Below are 21,008 nucleotides of genomic sequence, written 5' to 3' on the forward strand. Positions count from 1 at the left end.
ATCTGATGCACACCGGCATCCAGAAAGGAGAGGAGGGGAAAATGTTGAAAGCCAAAATGAAAATGTTAAACCACCGGCTTTTTAAATTTAGAGATTAGGAATTTTCTCTGTGTTCTCACATCAAATTACACTTTTGCTGTGGCCACACTTTGGTAAAGGTTTAATTCGGCAATGATTTCTTATTTCTTATATTGCCTTTCTCTCTGCCTCTAAGAACAGGTAGGACAGGGCAATAAAGAATAAACATTATGGTCTGTTTTGGGTTTTTTTTTTAAAATCCAGCTCCTAACATGGACTGGCCCAGAGGTGGGCTATGTATGGTCTCTGTTGCCATTTTTTTTTTTTTTTTCCCCCAACGAGCTAAAATGGAAAAACATTCTTAGTGTGAGGGCAGTTAAAAACAGGGTGTGTCAGGTTTGGCCACAGTTTGTTGATCCGTGGACTAGCCTACTAAAAATCTTTAAAAGCTTATGTATAATCATGATTGCAACTAGATCCATGGTAAAATAGTCACACTTTGCTGATATAAAAATCTTTTTTGTTAAACCACTTTTCTTAAATTATAAAATTGCCATTCTAAATTATAGTGCCACCCAAGGTGGCATTTGTTGTACTAGTATAAAAATTGATGAGGAAAATCCAGCTTAATTATCTTTTTACCTTTGATGATGGGTGCAGATCATCTTTTATATCCTTGGTTTCTTACAGCCAACCTCAAGAGAATTTGCAAGACAATTGTTGAGGCACCAAGTGATGAGGACAGACTAAAAGCTTTTGCTCCCATTCAGGAAATGATGACCTTTGTGCAGTTTGCTAATGATGAATGTGATTATGGTATGGGGCTTGAGCTGGGAATGGATCTCTTTTGTTACGGCTCACACGTGAGTAAAAAAAAACTACCTCCCAACAGTCACCAAACCCTGCTCTTCCCCACCACACTCCACATACAGGCATACTAGAGCATGCACATTTATGTCCCCACTAGCGTGGGTAGGATATAAATTCGGCTTGTGTGTCAAAATGAATTTTTTTTTCCCAAAATGAACTTTTTGATAAGCAGATGTCTGAAAATATTTATTTGAAATTCATCTTGTATTCTACCAAAGGTGACTAACCAAGGTTATTTGCCTTCAGGTTACATTAAAGTGAATTTACTTATTAGATGTATTCTAGGGCTATATGCTGTTAGTTAGATATGTGTATGGCTACGTACACATACCTTTCGTAGGACTGTTTGAGTGCATCTGCGGTGAGGCCGGAGTCTGCGTTTGACCTGCTCCTGCGTGCTGGTAACACTGCTGCTCTATAGACCAGTGTGAGCGGCAAGACTAAACCAGCGGCGCTCTGACCTCAGCAGGTATCACCACAACGTGGAGGGCTGTTCAGACACAGCTTGGGGTACTTACCCCTACGCCCCCCACCCTCCAAGCTTTGATCGAGTTCTTGGGTGAGTCTTAGACCCGTCACAGGTCAGGCTGATGCCACTGGTCAGGGGCGTCTGTTTTGAGAACTCCGCTTCAAACCCTATCACTGTGTTTCTTTGCCTACCTTATATATGGTTATTAGTAAAAATAATCACAAGTGTTTAACAGCCAGAATAACAGTCATTGGCCAATCAGAATAATGCTGGGCCTGCCAAAAAAATGTTTATCAACTTAATTGAAAATGATTGGTGTGAGTACTAAACAACATATGAAAAGGTTTAGCACAGTACTGAGCATCTGGTAAGTGCTAACTGCATCAACGGAAGCATTGCCAGGTTCTCTTCGAGTATATATGTAATAGCAGTAGTCTAAGTCACTTGATAAACCCAAAGCAGTGACTTAAGGGATGGACCAGGGTTACATGGTGGGGTCAGGGAGAGAGAATTTGAAGATAAAGGGGAATAAATGTGATTTGAAAACTCAAATTCAGCATACCATTTCATATAGTATCAACTAAGGAAAATAATGATTAAAATCTTAACTGGTAGGGATACACTAAAGAAGGAAAGAACATTTGAGCGTATAGTTTGGGGCAAGTAAAAAGGACGATGATCCTTACCTAAGGGAATAAGGAAGCTTAAAATTTTAACTCCATTTTCTTCTGAATTTTCTTCAAGATGTACCATTAGTCTTTTAGTACTACAAGGTTGCCTCTTGAACAGAATGCTAAATGCCTGTGTGAATTCACTGTTCCTAGCCAATTGAGAAAGTAGCTAAAATGATTTGGAGAGTATGCTTTGTTAAACAAGAGCTTTTTCAGTGTGTTTTTTGCTACTTACTAGGGCATCTGCTATATTCTCTGCTTAATGTTATATTCTTTTATTTTTCAGTATTTTCATAAAGTTGCTGGCCAGCTTTTACCTCTTGCATATAATCTGTTGAAGAGGAATCTCTTTGCAGAAATTATTGAAGATCATTTGGCAAACAGAAGTAAAGAGAACATAGACCAACTTGCAGCATGAATGAGAGTTGGCTTTGTTTCGGTGTATAATATTTTAAAGCATTAGTATTAAACTTGTGATTTGTTTTTAAGGAATACAGAAAATAAATTGATGGAAATATTTACTAAAAACTTTTATAAAGCTCTTCTAACCCTTTTCTTTCATGTGCAGATAAATGGCAGTCATCTAAATGGTGATGCCCTAATCACATCTGAAAGACAGCCAAAGTCCTCTGACATGTCACAGGAAGTCACGGTCTACTGCCCGTGGATAACTAGACTATTCTCTCATCAGGGAGCCCTGTTTCAATATTGAACATATGGACAACTAAAAATTTATTTCCTCAGACTTGAGTTAATAATAGCTATAGCTCTAAGGACTGGATTAGTGGGCGGTGGGGAGGGCATAGGGGAAGTAAACTTGGGAGGTGCCTGACCCCAGAGGTACCAAAGTTACTTTTTAACAATATCTCCAGATGATACATATGTAGTCCAGGTACCTATTAGGTATATTCTTTAAAACAATTCTTTGACTCACTGTATTTGAACTAATCAGTATAGCATAGAATATTGATATACAGTATAGTATACTAATCAGTATACCATTAATTTAAAGTTTACTACTGCAAACCAGATTCACATCCTCAAGCCTGAAAAAAATGTCCTTCCCCTTAAAAACAGAGCGCAAACCATGAAATGTAAAATAGCCAACTCTGCAGATTGGGCTGAAGAGCATATAAGCCATTTCCCCTTTGTATGAAGTTCAAGGTAAAAAAGCCCTTAGGTCATCTTGTAACCCCCACGTTTTGCAGAAGATTGACTTGCCTTACCCAAAGAACTTTTGTTGAATTGTCAGTCTCCAGTGTCACTTATCCTGTCAGCTGTCTTCTTAAAATAGTTTGAGATACTCTGATACTTACTCTTTTTGATATAAAGTATGAGTAGACTATTTGCAAACACTTCCCGCCAGGATTTTTAATACAAGCAGCTTGTCTTTAAGCTGCAGGTTTAAGAACATGTATTTTATCAGTATGTATCCCCCCTCAGTAACACAAACCTTTGAGTATGTATTTATTTGTTGAACAAAATGACCCTATTCCATGCTGCTCACTAAGTGCCTGATAAAATCACACTAGCAAGATTTGGGAAACTATTTTGAGATGCCCTTAAGGTAAGAATTCTTGACTTCTCAGACAATAGAATGTCTTCTGAGGTCAAAAATCTCCTCTGCTTTTACAGCCTATACCTAGTATCTATTCTCATTCCCATGGCCCAGGCTGCCTTTGTAGGTCATTAAGATGCTTTCTTCAAGAGATGTTTTATATAATAGCTTAGCCAAACTAAACTGAAAACATCCTTTTACCTTCCCTTTCATTACTGTACTGGAACTTTCATAGTTCTGATGGGGAGGTCTCAGGAGGTTTTAAGAAACTGCCACATTTCAGTGTGTAAGCATCTGCAGGTCCTGGCCCCATCTGAACTAAGCTGTAAGATGACAGGAACATTAGCTCACACATACTTTGATTAGAAAAGGTGACCAAATCACATTGGATCTTAAATAATTGAACATTTTATAAGCTCCTGAGCCTTTTTCCTCAGATTTCCTTAGTTTCTAAGGTACCTAATATTAGGGGCAGTATTCAGAAATAGTTAACATACATCTTTTAAATTAACATATATTAACATATATCTTTTAAATATCTAAAAAAATATTCAAATCAGCTATCTTAAATCAATCTTCTTAGCTAGAAATATTAGCCATTTAATAAGTTCTGCCATTCCTTGATCCAACAGTTTCAAATAGTTTGTAGTTTTTTTTTTTAAATATGCCTTGTGATCAGTAATACAGATTCTAACAGGACTTCTTATCAAGGAACAAATTAAAATGAAGGGGGACAAAAAAAAGATCAGCTTTTCATCCTTTGCTTATACAAACCTAACATGAATGTGTATTTTCAGAACGCCAGGCGTTGCGTAACAGCAAAGATTGAATTGGATACCAATGCCAAGAATATGGCCATTATCATCTGGATACTGTAGTTGCGGATTTCCAGTCTCAAACTGGAAAGTTGTGTCAGAGGGCTGGAAACAGGTTTCAGGAGGTACTCACCTTCCAACTACTGGAACATTTTTCATTAAAGAGCAAGCTCCTTACAATACAATACCAAACTTCTCTTTCTCTTTCCTTCACTGAAGCACAGTCCGCTAACCTAGTTTGCTGAATATTTTTATCTACCGAGGATGTGGCCATCCAATGGCTATAGTCGCTTCCAAGCACCACCTATCTACTTCTGTTCTCAGAACACGTTCTAAATGCCTAGACTCCCAAATGAAGTACCTTAACTCGGTAAGAATCTAACAGAAAATCACTACTCGAATTTAGCTAAGCTCATTCCTGGAGCTTAATAATGGGGTATAATCTCTCAAACACACATGTGGAAAGATACACCCAAGGGAAAAAATGAAAGCTATAAAACTTAATCCAAGGTAGTGCTACATATTATGTCACCACAATGACAGATACCCGCTATCTATGCAGATGATCCTGATACCCTAAACCCACAGTTTATTCAGTATCTAGACCAAGGGTCAACAAACGTGCTGAGGGCCAAATCTGACCCACTTGTTTTTGTCAGCGGGAAGCCTGCTTCTCCCTCTCCCACTCCCCCTACTTGTGTTCCCTCTCTCGCTGTCTCTCTCTGTGAAAATAAAATCTTAAAAAAAAAAAAAACTGTATGGAGAAACAGCCACACCTGTTCATTTGCGTATTATGTGGGCCTACAACGGCAGAGTAGTTGCAGCAGATTGTTATGGCCCCCAAAGCCTAAAATATTTACTATCTGGCACTTCACGGTGGAAAATTTGCTGACTCCTGATCTAGATGGTCCCCCTCTTTAGCTATCAACTCCAAAGTCACACCCTAGACCTTGTCAGCACCAATAATGCAAACCCCCTCCCTAATCTCAGTTTCAAGCATCCTACTGTCCAAAATATCACCACCCGTCTTTTCCTCTTTCTCTAGTCCCCAGCTCCACCCAGTTTTCAAACCCACCGTAGCCTACACCAATTCACTGATCTAACAGCCTTTTTCACTATTCTTCACTTGGTATTCTTGCTTCCCTCTTCACCCAGCCCTTGTATTCCACTCTCCATCATTATGATCACTCCCTCATCTACCCCACTGCCCCTCTCTCCATTAGCTGTACTTATGTTAGAAACTTAAGCCTGATAAAAAGCTGCCTACTCCTACTTCTGCTCAGTATCAGGTGGCTGGGGAAAAAAATACAACCATGACAACTGGTCTTGTATTTTTGTTTGTTTATTTTTTTTAATTTTTATTTATTTGACAGAGAGAGACACAGCGAGAGAGGGAACACAAGCAGGGAGAGTGGGAGAGGGAGAAGCAGGCTCCCCGCAGAGCAGGGAGCCCGATGCGGGGCTCGATCCCAGGACCCTGGGATCATGACCCGAGCCGAAGGCAGACGCTTAACCGACTGAGCCACCCAGGCGCCCCGACAGCTGGTCTTGTTTTAACCTCAAGTTGGTCATACTACTGCCCATTAATCCTACTACTTTCACATCTTTCCTCAAACATGCAACAGTACCTCCCAGCCCTCAGTTTATTTCACTAAGAAAAAACAAAGTAACTTCCCCAAAATCTCACCCCACACTACCAACTACCCAATATACTCTGCCTCTTCCACATTGCTATAAATGTTGCTTAATGTCCCAAGAGGCCATCCCCTCTTGCCTACTCAAAGACCTCTCTCTCTCTTCAAATCAGTTTTCCCTCTCCAATATTCCTATCAACAATAAAAGCTGTAATATCCTGCATCCTAAAACAAAATACTCTCTTTCACGCATCCAGTTTCTGGAAAACTCAGCAAGAGTTGAAATAGTTGCCTTTTGGGGGCGCCTGGGTGGCTCAGTTGGTTAAGCACCTGCCTTGGGCTCAGGTCATGATCCCAGGCTCCTGGGATGGAGCCCCGTATGGGGCTCCCTGCTCAGCAGGAAGGCTGCTTCTCCCTCTCTCTCTGCCCATTCCCCGCCCCTGCTCATGCTCTCTCAAATATATAAAATCTTAAAAAAAAAAAAAAAATAGCTGCCTTCAATTCCTTTCATCAATCTCTGTCAAACCCACTCCAATCAGACTTTTGCCTGATCTGAGCCTGCTTTGATCAAAGTTATCCATTATCTCCCACTGGGCAACTTTCAATCCCCATTTACTTCACTGATCCTCCATGAAACTATTATTCACGCCTTATGGGACCACCTTTCTCTTAAAGGCACCAATCTTCACCCTACCTCACTGGTTGCTCCCTCTTCTGCTGGCGCCTCATCTCCTCAAATCTAAATATACATGTATGTCAATGCTCAGTCCACTCTGTTCACTGGCTCAGGATGATACCTCCCAGATGTTTTAGGTCTCTTAGGCTGGACCTTCCTCCTGAACTTGAGTCTCGGTATATATAACTGCCTACTTGACATCCCCACTTGGAAGTCGAAAAGTCATTTAAAACTTAATGTCTTAAAACCAAAATTCCTCTGTACACAACCTCAAATCTGGTCTTCCTGAAGTCATTCCCAGTTCAGTCAGTGGCCATTGGGAACATCTTTTACTCCTCTTGTATCACTCCACATTCGATCCATTAGCAAATCCTGCCTCTGCCACCTCCAAAATGTCTAGAATCCAGCACTTGAACGACCTCCACCACCCGAGTCAGGTTCAAGCATCTATCATATCTTACCTTGATTATTCCGAGAGCCTTCTAATTGGTCTCCCTCCATCCACCCCTTCCCCATTATAGTCTATCCCCAACAAAGCAGCCAGAGATCACGTTAAGTCAGATCATGTCACTTTTCTGCCACACTGGCTTCCCATTTTATTCAGAATAAAAGTCAAACGACTATATCCCTAACTTCTTTCCTCCTCTTACACCCTACTCCCCACTCCAGCCACAGTGACCTACTTGGTATTCCTTGTACCTGTCAGGTGTATCCCTCCTCAGGATGCTTGCATATACTATTTCCTCTTCTTAGAACATTCTTCTCACAGGAACTGTATCATTCCCTTACTTTTTTTAGGATTCTGCTCAAATGTCACCTTATCCCTGAGGCCCTCTATAAAAAATAGCATCCTCCCGATTACTGATTTTTTGGGAATTTTTGCCTGATTTATGTATGCTATAACAGTGTGTGGCACACACTTTTTCAAAAAAAGAAAAATCTGCTGAACTAAATAACTTGTGATATGTATCACCATCTGACATACCATATATGTCTCTGTCCCTACTGGAATGTAAGCTTCAGGAACACAGCGCAGTGCCTATCACACAGTAAGTATTCAATAAAAACTCAGTGAAGGATCGAATGAAATGAATGATAAATAAAATCTATTACAGACTTTTTAGTCAAGTGTCTTTTACTAAGAGTTTAATATTACACTACTGAAATCTTTTAACAATTCAAATGTTACCACCTTCATTTAGGCAGTTCTATTAGCAAATGTACAAAGTAAAATTTAAAAAAACATGTAGGGGCGCCTGGGTGGCTCAGTCAGTTAAGCGGTTGACTCTTGGTTTCAGCTCAGGTCATGATCTCAGTCAGGGTCCTGAGATCGAGCCCCAGGTTAGACTCCACGCTCAGTGCAGTCGGCCTGAGATTCTCTCTACCTCTCCCCCTGCCCCTTCCGCTCTCTAAAGTAAATAAATCAATCTAAAAAAAAAATGTAAATCATTTACATGTTTTATCTTCATGCCAACAGCGTAATTTTTCTTTTTGAAAGTAAACTGAAGTGAAATCTTTCTGTAAACCTCCAAGTTGCACTGACAAATGGAGACTCCCTACTACTGCTGGTAGTATTTATATCCTGCTGTTCAATCCAGCATCTATTCCTTTGTGGCCCCTCGTCTGCAAAGTATAGAAATGGCTTTGTAACCTGAGAGAAACATTGTATTTGTCACCCTTTTGAGGCTGGCATGTGCCAGGCATATTGGCCTACACTGCATAGGGCAGCAGCAGAAGTGGGAGGACTCTTACAGATATAATTAAAGGCCAAACCACACATTGTCATACAGATTTTAATAGATTTTCTGATTAACTCATCACAGTAATCATTTTTACTGTAATGATATGCAGCTTTACTACACTAGTATAAATAAAAACAGATAAATACAGCTCTAGGCAACATCACAGATTAACAAACTAAGCATTCTTCATGAACCAAAACTGAAAACAATTATTAGTAAGAGATGCTGACACCCTTGCCCATTCTCATCATACCTTCTCAAAAAGGGTACTCCAATAAGGCGCTCCACTTATTATATTGGTCAATTAATTTGCCAATTAGCCAGGCACATATATTTCATGGTCTCCACTATTTCATCGTTTGGTTGAAAAGCAGACACACCTCAATATATCAAAAAGAAAAGTGGAACAGGTAGTACTACTGAAGAAAACCAGTGAATGCATTAGAAATACAACACTTTTCCTGTATTTTAGCAGTAAGACACATCAAGGGATAGAAATATACCAGGAAGAAAATTAATATCCACCTTGAATATCCACCCTGAAATGTCGGTCTGTGAGGCAGGATGAGCAATGAAAGGAGGACGTGAAATCAAAAAGGAAACATGGAAAATAAAATCCATGTGACATTTAATGTTACGAAGCTATCTGCAAAGAAGCTGGTTTCTCCTTTGAAGGCTTGTAACTCAAGACAAGCTATTCAGTAGCCAATGCTGAGGAGTTCACACTGCAGATACACTCAGGACAAGATGAAGATAAGATACATAGAAGTATAATTTAGAAAAGATTTCACTCTGTATGGCCAAATGAGCTTCATTGAAGGGGTTACTAAGAAAGCTTGAAGTCTGCCAAAGGGAGCAAGTAAACTAGGACAAAATACCAATTTTAGGCAGATAGCAAAATGAAGAAATGTTTCATGAAGTTCCTAAAATGTTGTTCAACTTTTAATTGTCATTCTAATATGGCTTCATGATCTAATAAAAGCTTCAAGATATTACGGATATATTATTTTTAAGAACTAGGAAGTGAAGAATCACTTCCAAAATGTAAAAACGGCTCATTGCCGGTTATGTTTCAGAAAATGTCTGTCTGCAAAATTCATTTCCTACCAAAAATGCATAAGCCCAGATTATATAGGCCAGTCCTTCAAGTAAACTGCCTTTGCTGATAGTGAATTAAGACCATGATTAAGACAGACATTTCCAAAAACAAAAATTCCAAACACACCCCAGTACATTTTCAACTCATCCTGCAAAAATGTGCACTGTGGATATTCAAAACATTAACTGAACACTTATGGATGTGATGTACCCAAAGATTCAAAGGTTATGTTCAGATTAAAATTTTAACTGCTACCTTTGCAATTGTTTTCATTTGTTTGTTTGTTTGTTTTTTTAAGGTTAACACTATTTGACTTTTGGTTTTAATCTGCAAAGTGATTTGTTGTGTTTTAACTTTCTAGTTAATGAGTCAAAATGTACAGAATACATAATCCAGAGGATGGCAGTGAAAGATCGGAAAAAGGTTTATGTACACACTGGATCACAGACAAATAACCACAACCTCTTTTTAAACCCTTGTTCCCAGTGTAAACTTTGTTCATATCTCCATATTTGTAAGTCTGAATTAGTCTATAAAAATCACATTAAAAAGGTAAAATTATTTAAGCACGATATTAACTGATCTGTATTTTATAAATTTTAATCCATAAAAATATAAATAAGAATGGTAAATTTTTAAGAAAAGAAATATACATTTAGTGCAAGTTATGAATTACATTTCTTCTTCAGTGTCAGCAATAAAATATCTTGAGGAAAGAAAAAAAAATGACTGATCTAATTTCAAGAAAAAAAATTCCAGTGTTTAAACATGCAATTAATACCAGATACAGCTAAACAGAATACTTCCTTCTCTTTACTGTCAAAGCAGCAGCATTTTGTTTCCTTATGCTGAACAGTACTTGTCTATTATAGTAGTTTTAGAATAGAATAGAAAATTTGCATAAGACCAGGTCACATTATCCATAAAGTCTGAGAGGAAAAAAACAAAAAGAAAATTGTTTATCCTTACAAGTCAAGGTTCATTGTTGTTGATTCTGAACCACAATGCACACAAGCTGAGAGATTTCCTTCACGCTTCCTTCGAGATTTTACCCATTTGACTGGCCTTTGTTGTGGTGCATGTGACCGCTCCAAGCATTTAGTGATGGTACCAACTGCATGGCTAATGGCACAAGAAACACTCCCTTCTTGTGATGAAACTTCGGTAAAATCACAGTACATCTCAATATGAGAAAGGACTGTTTCAAAAGGGTACACCAGTTTAAAGAGGCTTTGCCACAGCTCAAGAGAGAAAGAGAGAGAGAGAGAGGGAGGGAGAAAGAAAAAGAAACGCTCTTCTGGAATGTAGAAAGATAATGCTTAACTATATAATTCGTGAATTAAACAGAACAGTTTTGATACAAAAGGGCAAGACCTTGCTGTCTTATAGATGGCTCAATTCAAAGTAATTCCTCCAGAAACAGAGACTGCTATTGCTGCGATGCTGGAGAAACAGGCCAGGTGCTCCAGCTGGTCCGAGGACTCCACGGCCGCGGCGCCCTCTCCGCTGATGCTCCCGCCTGCACTACCACGCACATCCTCAGCTGAATGCATCCAGTGCAGAACAACAGGAGATGATTTGCTGCTCTCAGTTAGAAGGGGAAATACCTCACTCACTTCCTTCTCGCTCCTTTCCCTCCCCAAACAATTCCTCCATTCCACCAGCCGTATTTGCAAACCGTGTTGCAAAAGCCTGGCTTTTAGATTTCTTGTCTTTCTTTTTTTAAAGGAGAAATAAAAGTAGACGACTCCCTCGGGTTAAAGAGTTGTGCTATTCAACAAATGAACTTCCTCTTCTGTTTCCTCTCTCTCCTCATCTATAGGATTCAGTTGAACATTATTGAAGCGGGGTCTTGGTTTGCCGTCTGGGCCATATGACGGAGGATATCTTTTTTTGTTATAATGCCAAGGAGGCGCCTGAAAGGAATAAACAGAAGATTGCTATTAAAATAAAAGGGAAAAGAAAAGAAAAGCTAACTCTATAGCTAAACCCTTTTTGTTGACAGGAATAGAGCAAAGCAAGCACCGTGATTTTGCATTTTCAAAAAGTATTTTATTGGTAAAGATAATTAAATTATCCAGCAACCATCCTTTGATATGAAAGTATCATGGTCACTAATAGTACGATGTCCTTTCCACCAAGACTCTGAGGACTGCACGCCTCACTGAAGTAGAGGTACTTCGATTCATGTATGCCAACAAAAAAGTAAAACAAAATGGGAGGATGTGTGAACAAGAAATGATACTGATCCCATTTGAGAAGGAAAAGTCATTGCCAGGACATCAAGAAAGCAGTAAAATGTCTGATGACCAAATCTCCTCAATATTCCATTTTTTTAAAACCAAATTTAACCAACTTTAAAAAAATAACTTAAGGATTGCCCAGTTGTATGCAGAATCTTCATGAAAGCACATACAATTGAGATAAAATGGTCAACAAAGAACTCCAATCCCAAACTTCAGAGCCCAGAGAATAAATCTGTAAGACAACCCAAGTTTCTAGCACACTCATCAATGTTTTCCTCTTTTGCTTTTGGCCGAAAAAGTTAAGATACAGTGCTTTTATGAAAGTCTTGGTTGTTAATGCTTATGGTGAAAAAATCAAGAAGCAGTCCTAAAAGATTATTATAGGTGAAGCAGAAAGCAGAATGAATGAGTAGCTACTTATTATTCTGGTTAGTAGTTTTTTAAAAAAGGATGCATGAAACACTTGTGAAATATTAGCATACAACAGAAATACATAATCAGTTGTGTACTTAAGCAAACTGGGACAGGTTTTATATAGGTATGACAATTACAGGGCAAAATAATTTCAGGCATTAATTGCTAAAGCCAGACAATTTTTAGGTTATAAGGTAAGATAATTCAAAATTTATCTTTAGCCATGAAACCACTAGGACATAAAGCCAGTTAAAACAAATGCATTTGACCCCAAAAGCTGCTCACAGCATTCTGGAAACATCAAACAAAAGGGGCACACACATAATCTAGGTACAGTTCACTAATGAAATGGCAGGACACACATTCTTGACTGTGAAGGTATGCAAGGTGTAGCAGAAAAAGAACTAATGCTATGATCACAAATATATACAACATTACGCTCTAGTTAGTGTGCCCATAAAAAAATCTGTTTAACATTCAGCAATTCTAACATTGCTAAGCTCGGTTAAAATCATTTATGAGCTTAGATTTACCACAAGACTACCACAAGATTAGGAAACATAAAAAAGAAAAAGGGTTTTGGGGGTGGGGGACAGACATTTTCCACCAGTCAGTCACCTTCTGAAACCGGTGTATCAACTAAGGTAGACACACTTGTGTTTACTTTAAGAACATCCAATAATATTTACTCATTTAATTATCAAACTGTTTATAGTTCTTAAATTGCAACCAATGATTTTGATGAGAGACATTAACTTTTGCTAACTTCCTGTGAATGGAATCTTACAAATATCTAAATTTATCTTACAGACATAGTTTATGAGATATAAATGTAATTGGCAGCATGTAGGATTTTTTTTTATTCAGCAGATATCTGGGACAGACAGAACTGAACAGTTCACAAGTTTCATGCTTCCTGACTTCTAAGGTGTCTAATGAGGAGATCTCATATATCTAATCACCAAGGGTTCGACGTGCTGCTTTAGTTGCTCGAGATGCTCTAATATGTTCTTCTTTGTGATGATCCCCAAGACAATCCTGAAACAGATCATGTTATGCTAATAACTGTGAGAAATTAAATTAAAAGAGGTTCCAATCATAATGATAAAGAAAGGAGAGAAAAAAATAAAAACCATGAACCATAAGGATGCTTTTAATGAACTTTAGAAAAATAAAAACAAAAATGATTTGAAACCCCAGGCCCCATTTGCATAACTTCTACTGACTTTCATAAGAGACATGATACTATTTTTAAATATAGGTGAGTTGTTTTCCTTTTTAAATTAAAAATCAAAATTATAAAAGTTTGCAATGAAAATGACTATAAAGAAAAGTACAAAAGAAACAATACACAGCTATAAACCTCTAAAATTTAGTTTCATTTTCAGTGTCCCTTCATCAGGGGAAAGTATTTTTCTAATTTCTAAAATGTTACAATGCAGCTGCTATTATTTGGATCTACCTCAGCAGTGAAAAGGTAGAAAGAAGGCTTAGCCTCAATTGCCTATGAGGAGACTTAAGAAATCCCGAGGGTTTTACTACTACTTGGGATTAAAATGAAAGGTAATGTGCACTTAAATAAATAATGCCAACCAATACACACACCCCCTAATTTTCAGGACACGCTGAAAGCTACTTCTTAAAATAAGCTAGTAAGATGTATTTATAATTAGAGGTCAAAATGACTTTTACATTATGCATGTTTTTTTCTAAATGATTATTTTTCAGTTAATCTATCACTATTATAATATCAAGCAAAATGAGGGACATAAATTCTCACAAGGATACTTGAAAATAATTAGATTTATTAGAACAAAATCCTGGTTACTGGTTTTATAATGGAAGAATTCGACTACAATATATGGCAACAAAAATAATGAATTCAAAGACCTTAAAAAGCCTTAATCTTCAAATTCTGGAAGCCCATCCAGAATGCCCTTCAAGGTATTGGACATTTCCCTGGTGATCTAGTTAAGTCAACTTTACTATTCAACTGCCTTTGAACATTCTGACTTCTTAAAGAATGTCACTAGGGGACTTCACTTAAAGTAGTCAAGGCCTACAGATATGTCAGTTATAAAACAGTTATTAAGGATGATGCCTGGGTGTGGGAGTGGGAAAGCAGGGAGGGCAGACACTGGGGAAAGGCAGAAATAGGTTCTCTGCTAATGTTTTCTCAGTATTTAAAATAATGTACTGATCCTTAAGAACAAAGATAAATTGAAAAGTTGTCAGAGGATACAAACAAGTTCTCCCTCCAAAAAGGCTCAGAAAATGCACTCATGAAATAAAAAATGCATACATAAAATAAGCACTAATAAGTGTGAGGGAAAACAACAAAAAACCATCAATTCACTTTAATTTATAGTTGGAGTCAGAAATGTGAAAAAACCTTGACAATTAAATAATTCCAGTTTAATTCTTACTCATTCTTTTCTTTCCAATTATATACGATTACTTTCAGTTACTATTTTAGTAAGCTCTGCCAAATCACAAGGTACAAAATGAGGAGAGTTACAAATTGATTAAGGACCAAATGGCAAATTTGGAGATTTATAAAGTAATCTCTATATTATAAAGTAATGGTCCTAAAAAGGAGGAAATAAATATATTTTCTCTCTAATGGAGAAAAGTGATTTGAGAGTAGTAAGGCCAAGTTCAGTGCTACTTTATTAATTTCAGGAAGTGCAAAGAAAATCAATGCAAAATGTAACTTATATAAAGAATACTTTGTTGTTTCCTTGTGGGGCTAACAATGATGTAAGAGTTAACAGAGCACGACCCAACGTTTTTCCAAAATATGTTCCAAAAAACACCAGTCCCAGGAGTTCTTCTGCCCTCTTCCTTCAATCAATCAATAAGATAAAAAAATAAAATAAAATAAAATAAAAGGCTACATGTTCAAACAAGTTTGGAAAACTTGCCTATTGTCCCCGGGACTCAAATAATATCAACATTTTATAAACTTTGGGACATTCCACAATAGAGAAACCTCAATTGTATTTAATCCAATACATTCCAAACTTACATGGTCACAAAACTCTTTCTGAGCAATGCCTATTAACATCCTGCTAGATCCACCAAGACTAAGAAGATTTTGGGACGCCTGAGTGGCTCAGTTGGTTAAGTGTCTGCCTTCAGCTCAGGCCATGATCTCAGGGTCCTGGGATCGAGTCCCACATTGGACTCCCTGTTCAGCAGGGAGCCTACTTCCCCCTCCGCCTGCCACTCCCTCTGCTTGTGTGCACCCACATGCTCTCTCTCTCTGACAAATTAATAAGTAAAATCCTAAAAAAAAAAAAAAGACTAAAAAGATTTTAAGAAATTCTGCTAATTCAAATATAAAACATGGGAAATCTACAACTGACATCTTTAAAATTTACAGACACACTTCTCCCTCATCTCCCTATTCTCATTTTCTCCTTGTACCTAACAGTTGGTACAGAGCTGTATCTCTTCCCCCAAATAGTTATTTTCCACTTCCAAGGACCCACTACGAGCTAGAAGGTGCTGACAGTTATCCAGAACTTTACACTCTCCACTAAAAACGAGTAGATATGACTTTTTTTCTAACTTTAAGTCATTTAACTTCAAGTGAGAATAAAAACACTCTACTTCCTTACATACTTCCAAGAAAATAAAGACCCAAGAGCTACCACCCCAAGTGGTGTCTTTTCTTTCTATATATATCAATTTATTTTCCTTGAAGGACAGAAATAAGAAAAATTTAATAATCAAGGCAATTAAACATATTCCTTTAGAAAAAGCTACCCCACACCACAAGCTTTCTTATAAATGGGCAGTATGAGGTATTTAATTAGCTATCCTCCCCCTCCCCCATATTTTGTTATTTTTACACTTTCTTTTAAATATTTTCCTTTCTAATATCTGTGCTGCCAAAAATCTGGGAATTAATCAGCAAAGTGAAATATGGTAATTGACCCATACAGCTTTGTGATCATAAGTAATTGTAACTAGAGAGGAACATTTATATTTGTTAGCACACGAAAGGACAAACATGCCAGGCACAGAGAATAACTCAAAGCAAGTAAAAATTATAACTACTCAGCTTAGCTTCTAATTGAGCCATTTATAATTAAAAGGGCCCTAAAACCCATATAACTTCATAAAAAGTTACTCCATTTAACATGTACTTATTAAGTTTTCAAACAATGAAGTTTGGTAACTATTATTTTTTTAATTAAACAACATTAAAAGAAAGTAGTTATTTTATTACATGTATCTCTTCTCCAATTAGTGTCTGCAATACTTAATAATTCCAAACTTCCTTTCATCAAGAATTTTACACCTTTAATAATTTATTTCACACTATTTAGATTTAATTGGTTAGCACAGTGAAAACACTAAATATGGATCTAATTCTCTATATTTCTATTCTTAACCCAGTATGGCACAATATATTGTTCAAGAAAATGGTAGTAGTTTAAGAAATCACAAAGAAAGAAGATACATTCTATTAGTCAATAACAATGTAAAAACAGTAGCAAGAGATTGGGCTCTAAAACTGGAAAGATATTTGTTCCCAGATCGACGACTTAGTAACCACAGGACTAGGCATATTATTAAACCCCTCTGAGCTTCAATTATTACACCTGTCAAGTAGGGATCTACCACCCACTCTGCAGAGGTACTACAAAGTTAAGTGAGAAACCTGAAGAAGGTGCTCAAGAAACAACTTTCCTTCCCCCTTTTTTTTTTCTTTTTTCCCTCCTTTCTTTAGACAGGGGTCATGTGTTTTGTCACTCACATGTCTTGAACAAAATGCTTTTTAAAAAAAAAACCCGCTGTGATTCTCTAAGTGTTTAGCATTTCAACCAGCTTCGTGCAGGGCAGGGTTAAACCATTTAATTTATGCACAATCAAGAATACCCTTTGTTTCTTATTTCCAGCCCTTTCTGTCCTCAGCCTTCAGATTAAAACAGTGTTCTTAAGTATTTCAACTAGGAAGAGTAGTATAATGGACATAAAGGGGACTGGAGAGAGAGTAGGTGGGGAAACAGATCCCCAGTGCAGGGACGGGCGGGGGCAGTGGCAATGAAGCAGGAGTACTTCTGCTGAGGCAGACTGTGCATCACATCTCCACTCTGTCCCTGTGACACCCCCAAACAAAACTCTTCTATGGTCCTGTCCTGGAGAAACACTGGTAGTTCATGTGTGAAGGGCAGAAAAGTAAGTTAACCAATTTATACATTTTAAATACATGAGTTTTTTGTCATTAGCAGTTTATATGAAAGCTTTGTGGGTGGAAAAGGTAGAAAAGAGGAAACAAAAAGCATTTGCTAAAGGAGGATTTTAGCTAATTTACAAATTTCATTTAATTATGCGTTATTTCCCTCATTACACAGTAAGTAAAATAATGGCTGAAATAGTAAACAGCAAAATAACTACATAGTTATTACTGAACTAGAAAGTTATATTCAAAGAATGAAATACTTACTAAAAAGAAAACAGGTTTTTTTCTCTACTCCATTCAGGTTAGGTCCACTACTCCTCTTTGCCAACTCTGACGTGTTCCTCACAAATGCTACTTTATGTTTTGGCAAAGATCTGCCAGTTGACTTTTTTTTTTTTATTCTTGGTAAGTGCCAATCTGATCAATATGGATCCTGTATTTATAACCACACTAAAAAGACAGACTTTTCCACTTGGAAGCTGACTTACACTCTCCCCTAAGAAGTGAATATGAATTCCACTAAAAAGTGTCATAAATTCTGTGACACGAACTGATTTCTTTCACCAGACTTACCCATTGTGAGTTACAAGGCACTGCCTCAGACCCAGCTTTCGGAAAATATCCACCACAATTTCCATCGGGGTGTGATCAGTCACGGTAAAAGGGCTCATGTCAAGGATGCTCCGAAGCTTCAGTGGCCGAGGGCTTTCCGCGGGAAGAGATGGGGTGTGCTGTGCAAAACACACACGAGAACTGCCCACAATACCTTCTTGTTTTTTTCTGGCACTTTCTGAAAAGAGAGAGAGAAGACCCGAAGTTAATCTGTGTTAAGGGGAATCTGTTTATTTGGAGATTTTAAAAAGTAACCAAATGTATCCCATGAATTTTGGTCCCTTCATTTTTTCCTACCTTCTTACCCAAGAAAGGAATCAACTGAAAATTTAGTAATTTCTTATATTTGACAGAATTAGACTATACCAATAACAAATCATCTTCATGTAAATAAAATATTTGTGGTCTATCAATTTTCTTTACTGAGGCTAAAGCTGTTTTCTAACTCCGGAGAACAAGGAAGCATGTGTGAAATATGGCTTTTTAAAACCTGCACAAATTACAACATGGTTTGTTATAGGAATCCATCATCAAATGATAGCTGCCCATGCTAAATGTCACTTATCCTGCAGAGGTGGGACTAAAGAGTTTCATTCCTATATTGACTATGTTGTATATACTCCACCGCTGTGAATTACCTAGTTCTTTCTCTTTTCTAAGGTTAAAGTTTAATTTTCTAGGCGCGTCATGAGCATTAACAGGTGGGTTGAAACTACAACTATGCACATGATGGACACAGACTTATTTTCCAGGTTTTATTTGTAAAGGCTCTGCTAATTTCCCCTCTCCGGTGTGCTCTGCTTCAAGTGCTTCTGTTTGCTGCCAAGCTCCACTCCGACCTTTGACAGTGCTAGACAAGAAGCAGTAAAGATGCAAAAAACTGCAGAACAGAGACCACAGGTGGAGAAAGGAAACCCATGAAATGGAGAGAATACAACAATAGCTTTATGTTTGTATTCTGAGTTAGTATGTATTCAAAACTGTGTTCACAACTATGTTTTTGCCATATTGAACATATTTTAAACATTAATTTTGCTACAAAAATATTTAAGCCAAAATAACAAGCATCAGATTGAGAAGATTGAGAAGCAGATAAACATATATAGCTCCTAAACAAACACTGCAATTTTGTTTGCTCCTTCTGACCTCTAAAGCCTTATTTAACTGTACTGGAACACATTCAGGTAGGAAGGCACTAAAAGAAGTTCTAATGACTAGTACTTACTAAACCACTTTAAAAGCATGATAAAAGCATAGAAAAGAAAAAAGCCCATTAGCAACTGACATAAACGATTCCTGAAAGATGTTCCTTAAGTTCTCTTAACTCACAGAAGCATCTGGCTAATGATCTATGAATGGTGGAGTGTAAATACTGTTAGCATGACAGATATTGAGTTAAAACTAACCCCACTCATCAAACTTAAATACCTTAAAATAACAAATTATTATACCATCAATGAAAATGTGCTGAGATTGTTTAAATATTTAATGATAGAAGTTTCAGAAAATTTTAGAAAAAGTTACTAACCTGTTTATTGTAATGTTCCTTCGATATACAAGGCACAAGGCTAGTGAAACCCAGCCTGACTTAAATTTGTCCTTTATATGAATACAGTAACTATTTTTTTAAAAAAAATTTTTATTTATTTATTTGAGAGAGAGAGAATGAGAGAGAGCACATGAGAGGGGGGAGGGTCAGAGGGAGAAGCAGACTCCCTGCCGAGCAGGGAGCCCGATGCGGGACTCGATCCAGGGACTCCAGGATCATGACCTGAGCTGAAGGCAGTCGCTTAACCGACTGAGCCACCCAGGCACCCTACAGTAACTATTTTAACAAGCATCATTTATTGAGTACTTATAAAGTGCCGAGGCATCTGCTAGGATTGTTTTGCTTTGTTTGAAAAACAATCTTTTTTAATGCCATTCATTCAAAGGCTTTTAAAGCAGAAAATATCATCATAGTTTTCATTTTCTCAGTCATTAAGCAGCTGCCTTCAGCTCAGGTCATGATCCCAGGGTCCTGGGATCAAGTCCCACATCAGGCTCCCTGCTTGGCGGGAAGCATGCTTCTCCCTCTCCCACTCCCCCTGCTTGTGTTCCCTCTCCCGCTGTCTCTCTCTCTCTCAAATAAATAAATAAAATCTTTAAAAAAAAAAAAAAAAACCTCTGAAAAATATATCCACAGAATCAGTGGGATTATGAATAATTCTTAACTTTTACCACTTTATTCATCTCTTAAAAACCTTGCTTTTTTCCTTTAAATTCCTATATAAATTCTAAAATTCTGACATTTTTCTTTTCTTTGTCTGGCTACCATTAAAACCTAAAGAATAGGAATCTAAACAATGAAATTCTTCTCCTACTATAGGTTTGGCCATGGGATTAGCTCAGAAGCTGAAACACTTAAACACAAGAGCAACATACATTGCCCATTCTCAGCAACTATTCTATTACCTACAGCAAACCCTGGAATGATAAGATTGCTAGTCTTTAAAAAACTCTTCCAGGGTGGAGAGCCTGGGTGGCTCAGTTGGTTAAACAACTGCCTTCGGCTCAGGTCATGATCCTGGAGTCCCGGGATCGAGTCCCGCATCGGGCTCCCTGCTCGGCAGGGAGTCTGCTTCTCCCTCTGACCCTCCTCCTCCCTCTCATGCTCTCTGTCTCTCATTCGCTCTGTCTCAAATAAATAAATAAAATCTTTAAAAAAAAAACAAAACTCTTCCAAAGCTGTAGCCTTTTCCTTAACTAAACAGGATATTCTCTGTAGACGCTTCTGTTTTGTTTTGATAGCTCTTATAAACTGAGCATTTCCATTCTGATTTGAGAAACACTCCCCTAAGTCTTCCCTCTTCAAATGGCACAAGAATTAAAATATTTTACAATCCTTTTGCAATGGCCACAGAGATAAGTTGTAGAGGATGGGCTCACAGGACCAAATGCTTAACATTTCAGCTCATGGTCCTCCACTAAAAACTCAGGAGTATGAAAGC

The 21,008-nt window shown here is 37.6% G+C and overlaps 2 protein-coding genes across 10 annotated transcripts in view; one reads left to right on the forward strand and one right to left on the reverse strand.

Annotated features, from left to right (window-relative positions):
• LOC118022164 (histone PARylation factor 1) overlaps positions 1-7,827 on the forward strand; it is a 33,780-nt gene extending 25,953 nt beyond the window's left edge. The window contains exons 7-10 of one of the 3 annotated variants that reach the window (XM_035022718.1): positions 709-881; positions 2,315-4,526; positions 4,621-4,771; positions 7,510-7,827. In XM_035022718.1, the coding sequence (XP_034878609.1) occupies positions 709-881; positions 2,315-2,446 (305 nt within the window). In that variant the 3' untranslated portion in view covers positions 2,447-4,526; positions 4,621-4,771; positions 7,510-7,827. Of the gene's footprint in view, positions 1-708; positions 882-2,314; positions 4,772-7,509 lie in introns of all 3 variants that reach the window. The other 2 variants (XM_035022717.1, XM_035022719.1) reach the window with 2 other exon arrangements.
• Positions 7,828-9,181: 1,354 nt separating this feature from the next.
• The window catches only part of CLCN3 (chloride voltage-gated channel 3), a 91,461-nt gene continuing 79,634 nt past the window's right edge, over positions 9,182-21,008 (reverse strand). For 4 of the 7 annotated variants that reach the window (XM_035022710.1, XM_035022711.1, XM_035022712.1 and 1 more), the window contains 3 exons: positions 17,980-18,196; positions 13,175-13,250; positions 9,182-11,468 (listed from right to left, as the gene is read on the reverse strand). In XM_035022710.1, coding sequence (XP_034878601.1) covers positions 11,310-11,468; positions 13,175-13,250; positions 17,980-18,196 — 452 coding nt within the window. In that variant the 3' untranslated portion in view covers positions 9,182-11,309. The remainder of the gene's footprint in view (positions 11,469-13,174; positions 13,251-17,979; positions 18,197-21,008) is intronic. The other 3 variants (XM_035022713.1, XM_035022714.1, XM_035022715.1) reach the window with 1 other exon arrangement.

Source organism: Mirounga leonina, unplaced genomic scaffold (genome assembly GCF_011800145.1).
Source record: "Mirounga leonina isolate KUSES-001 unplaced genomic scaffold, KU_Mleo_1.0 Mir_176, whole genome shotgun sequence".
NCBI classification, from domain to species: Eukaryota; Metazoa; Chordata; class Mammalia; order Carnivora; family Phocidae; genus Mirounga; species Mirounga leonina.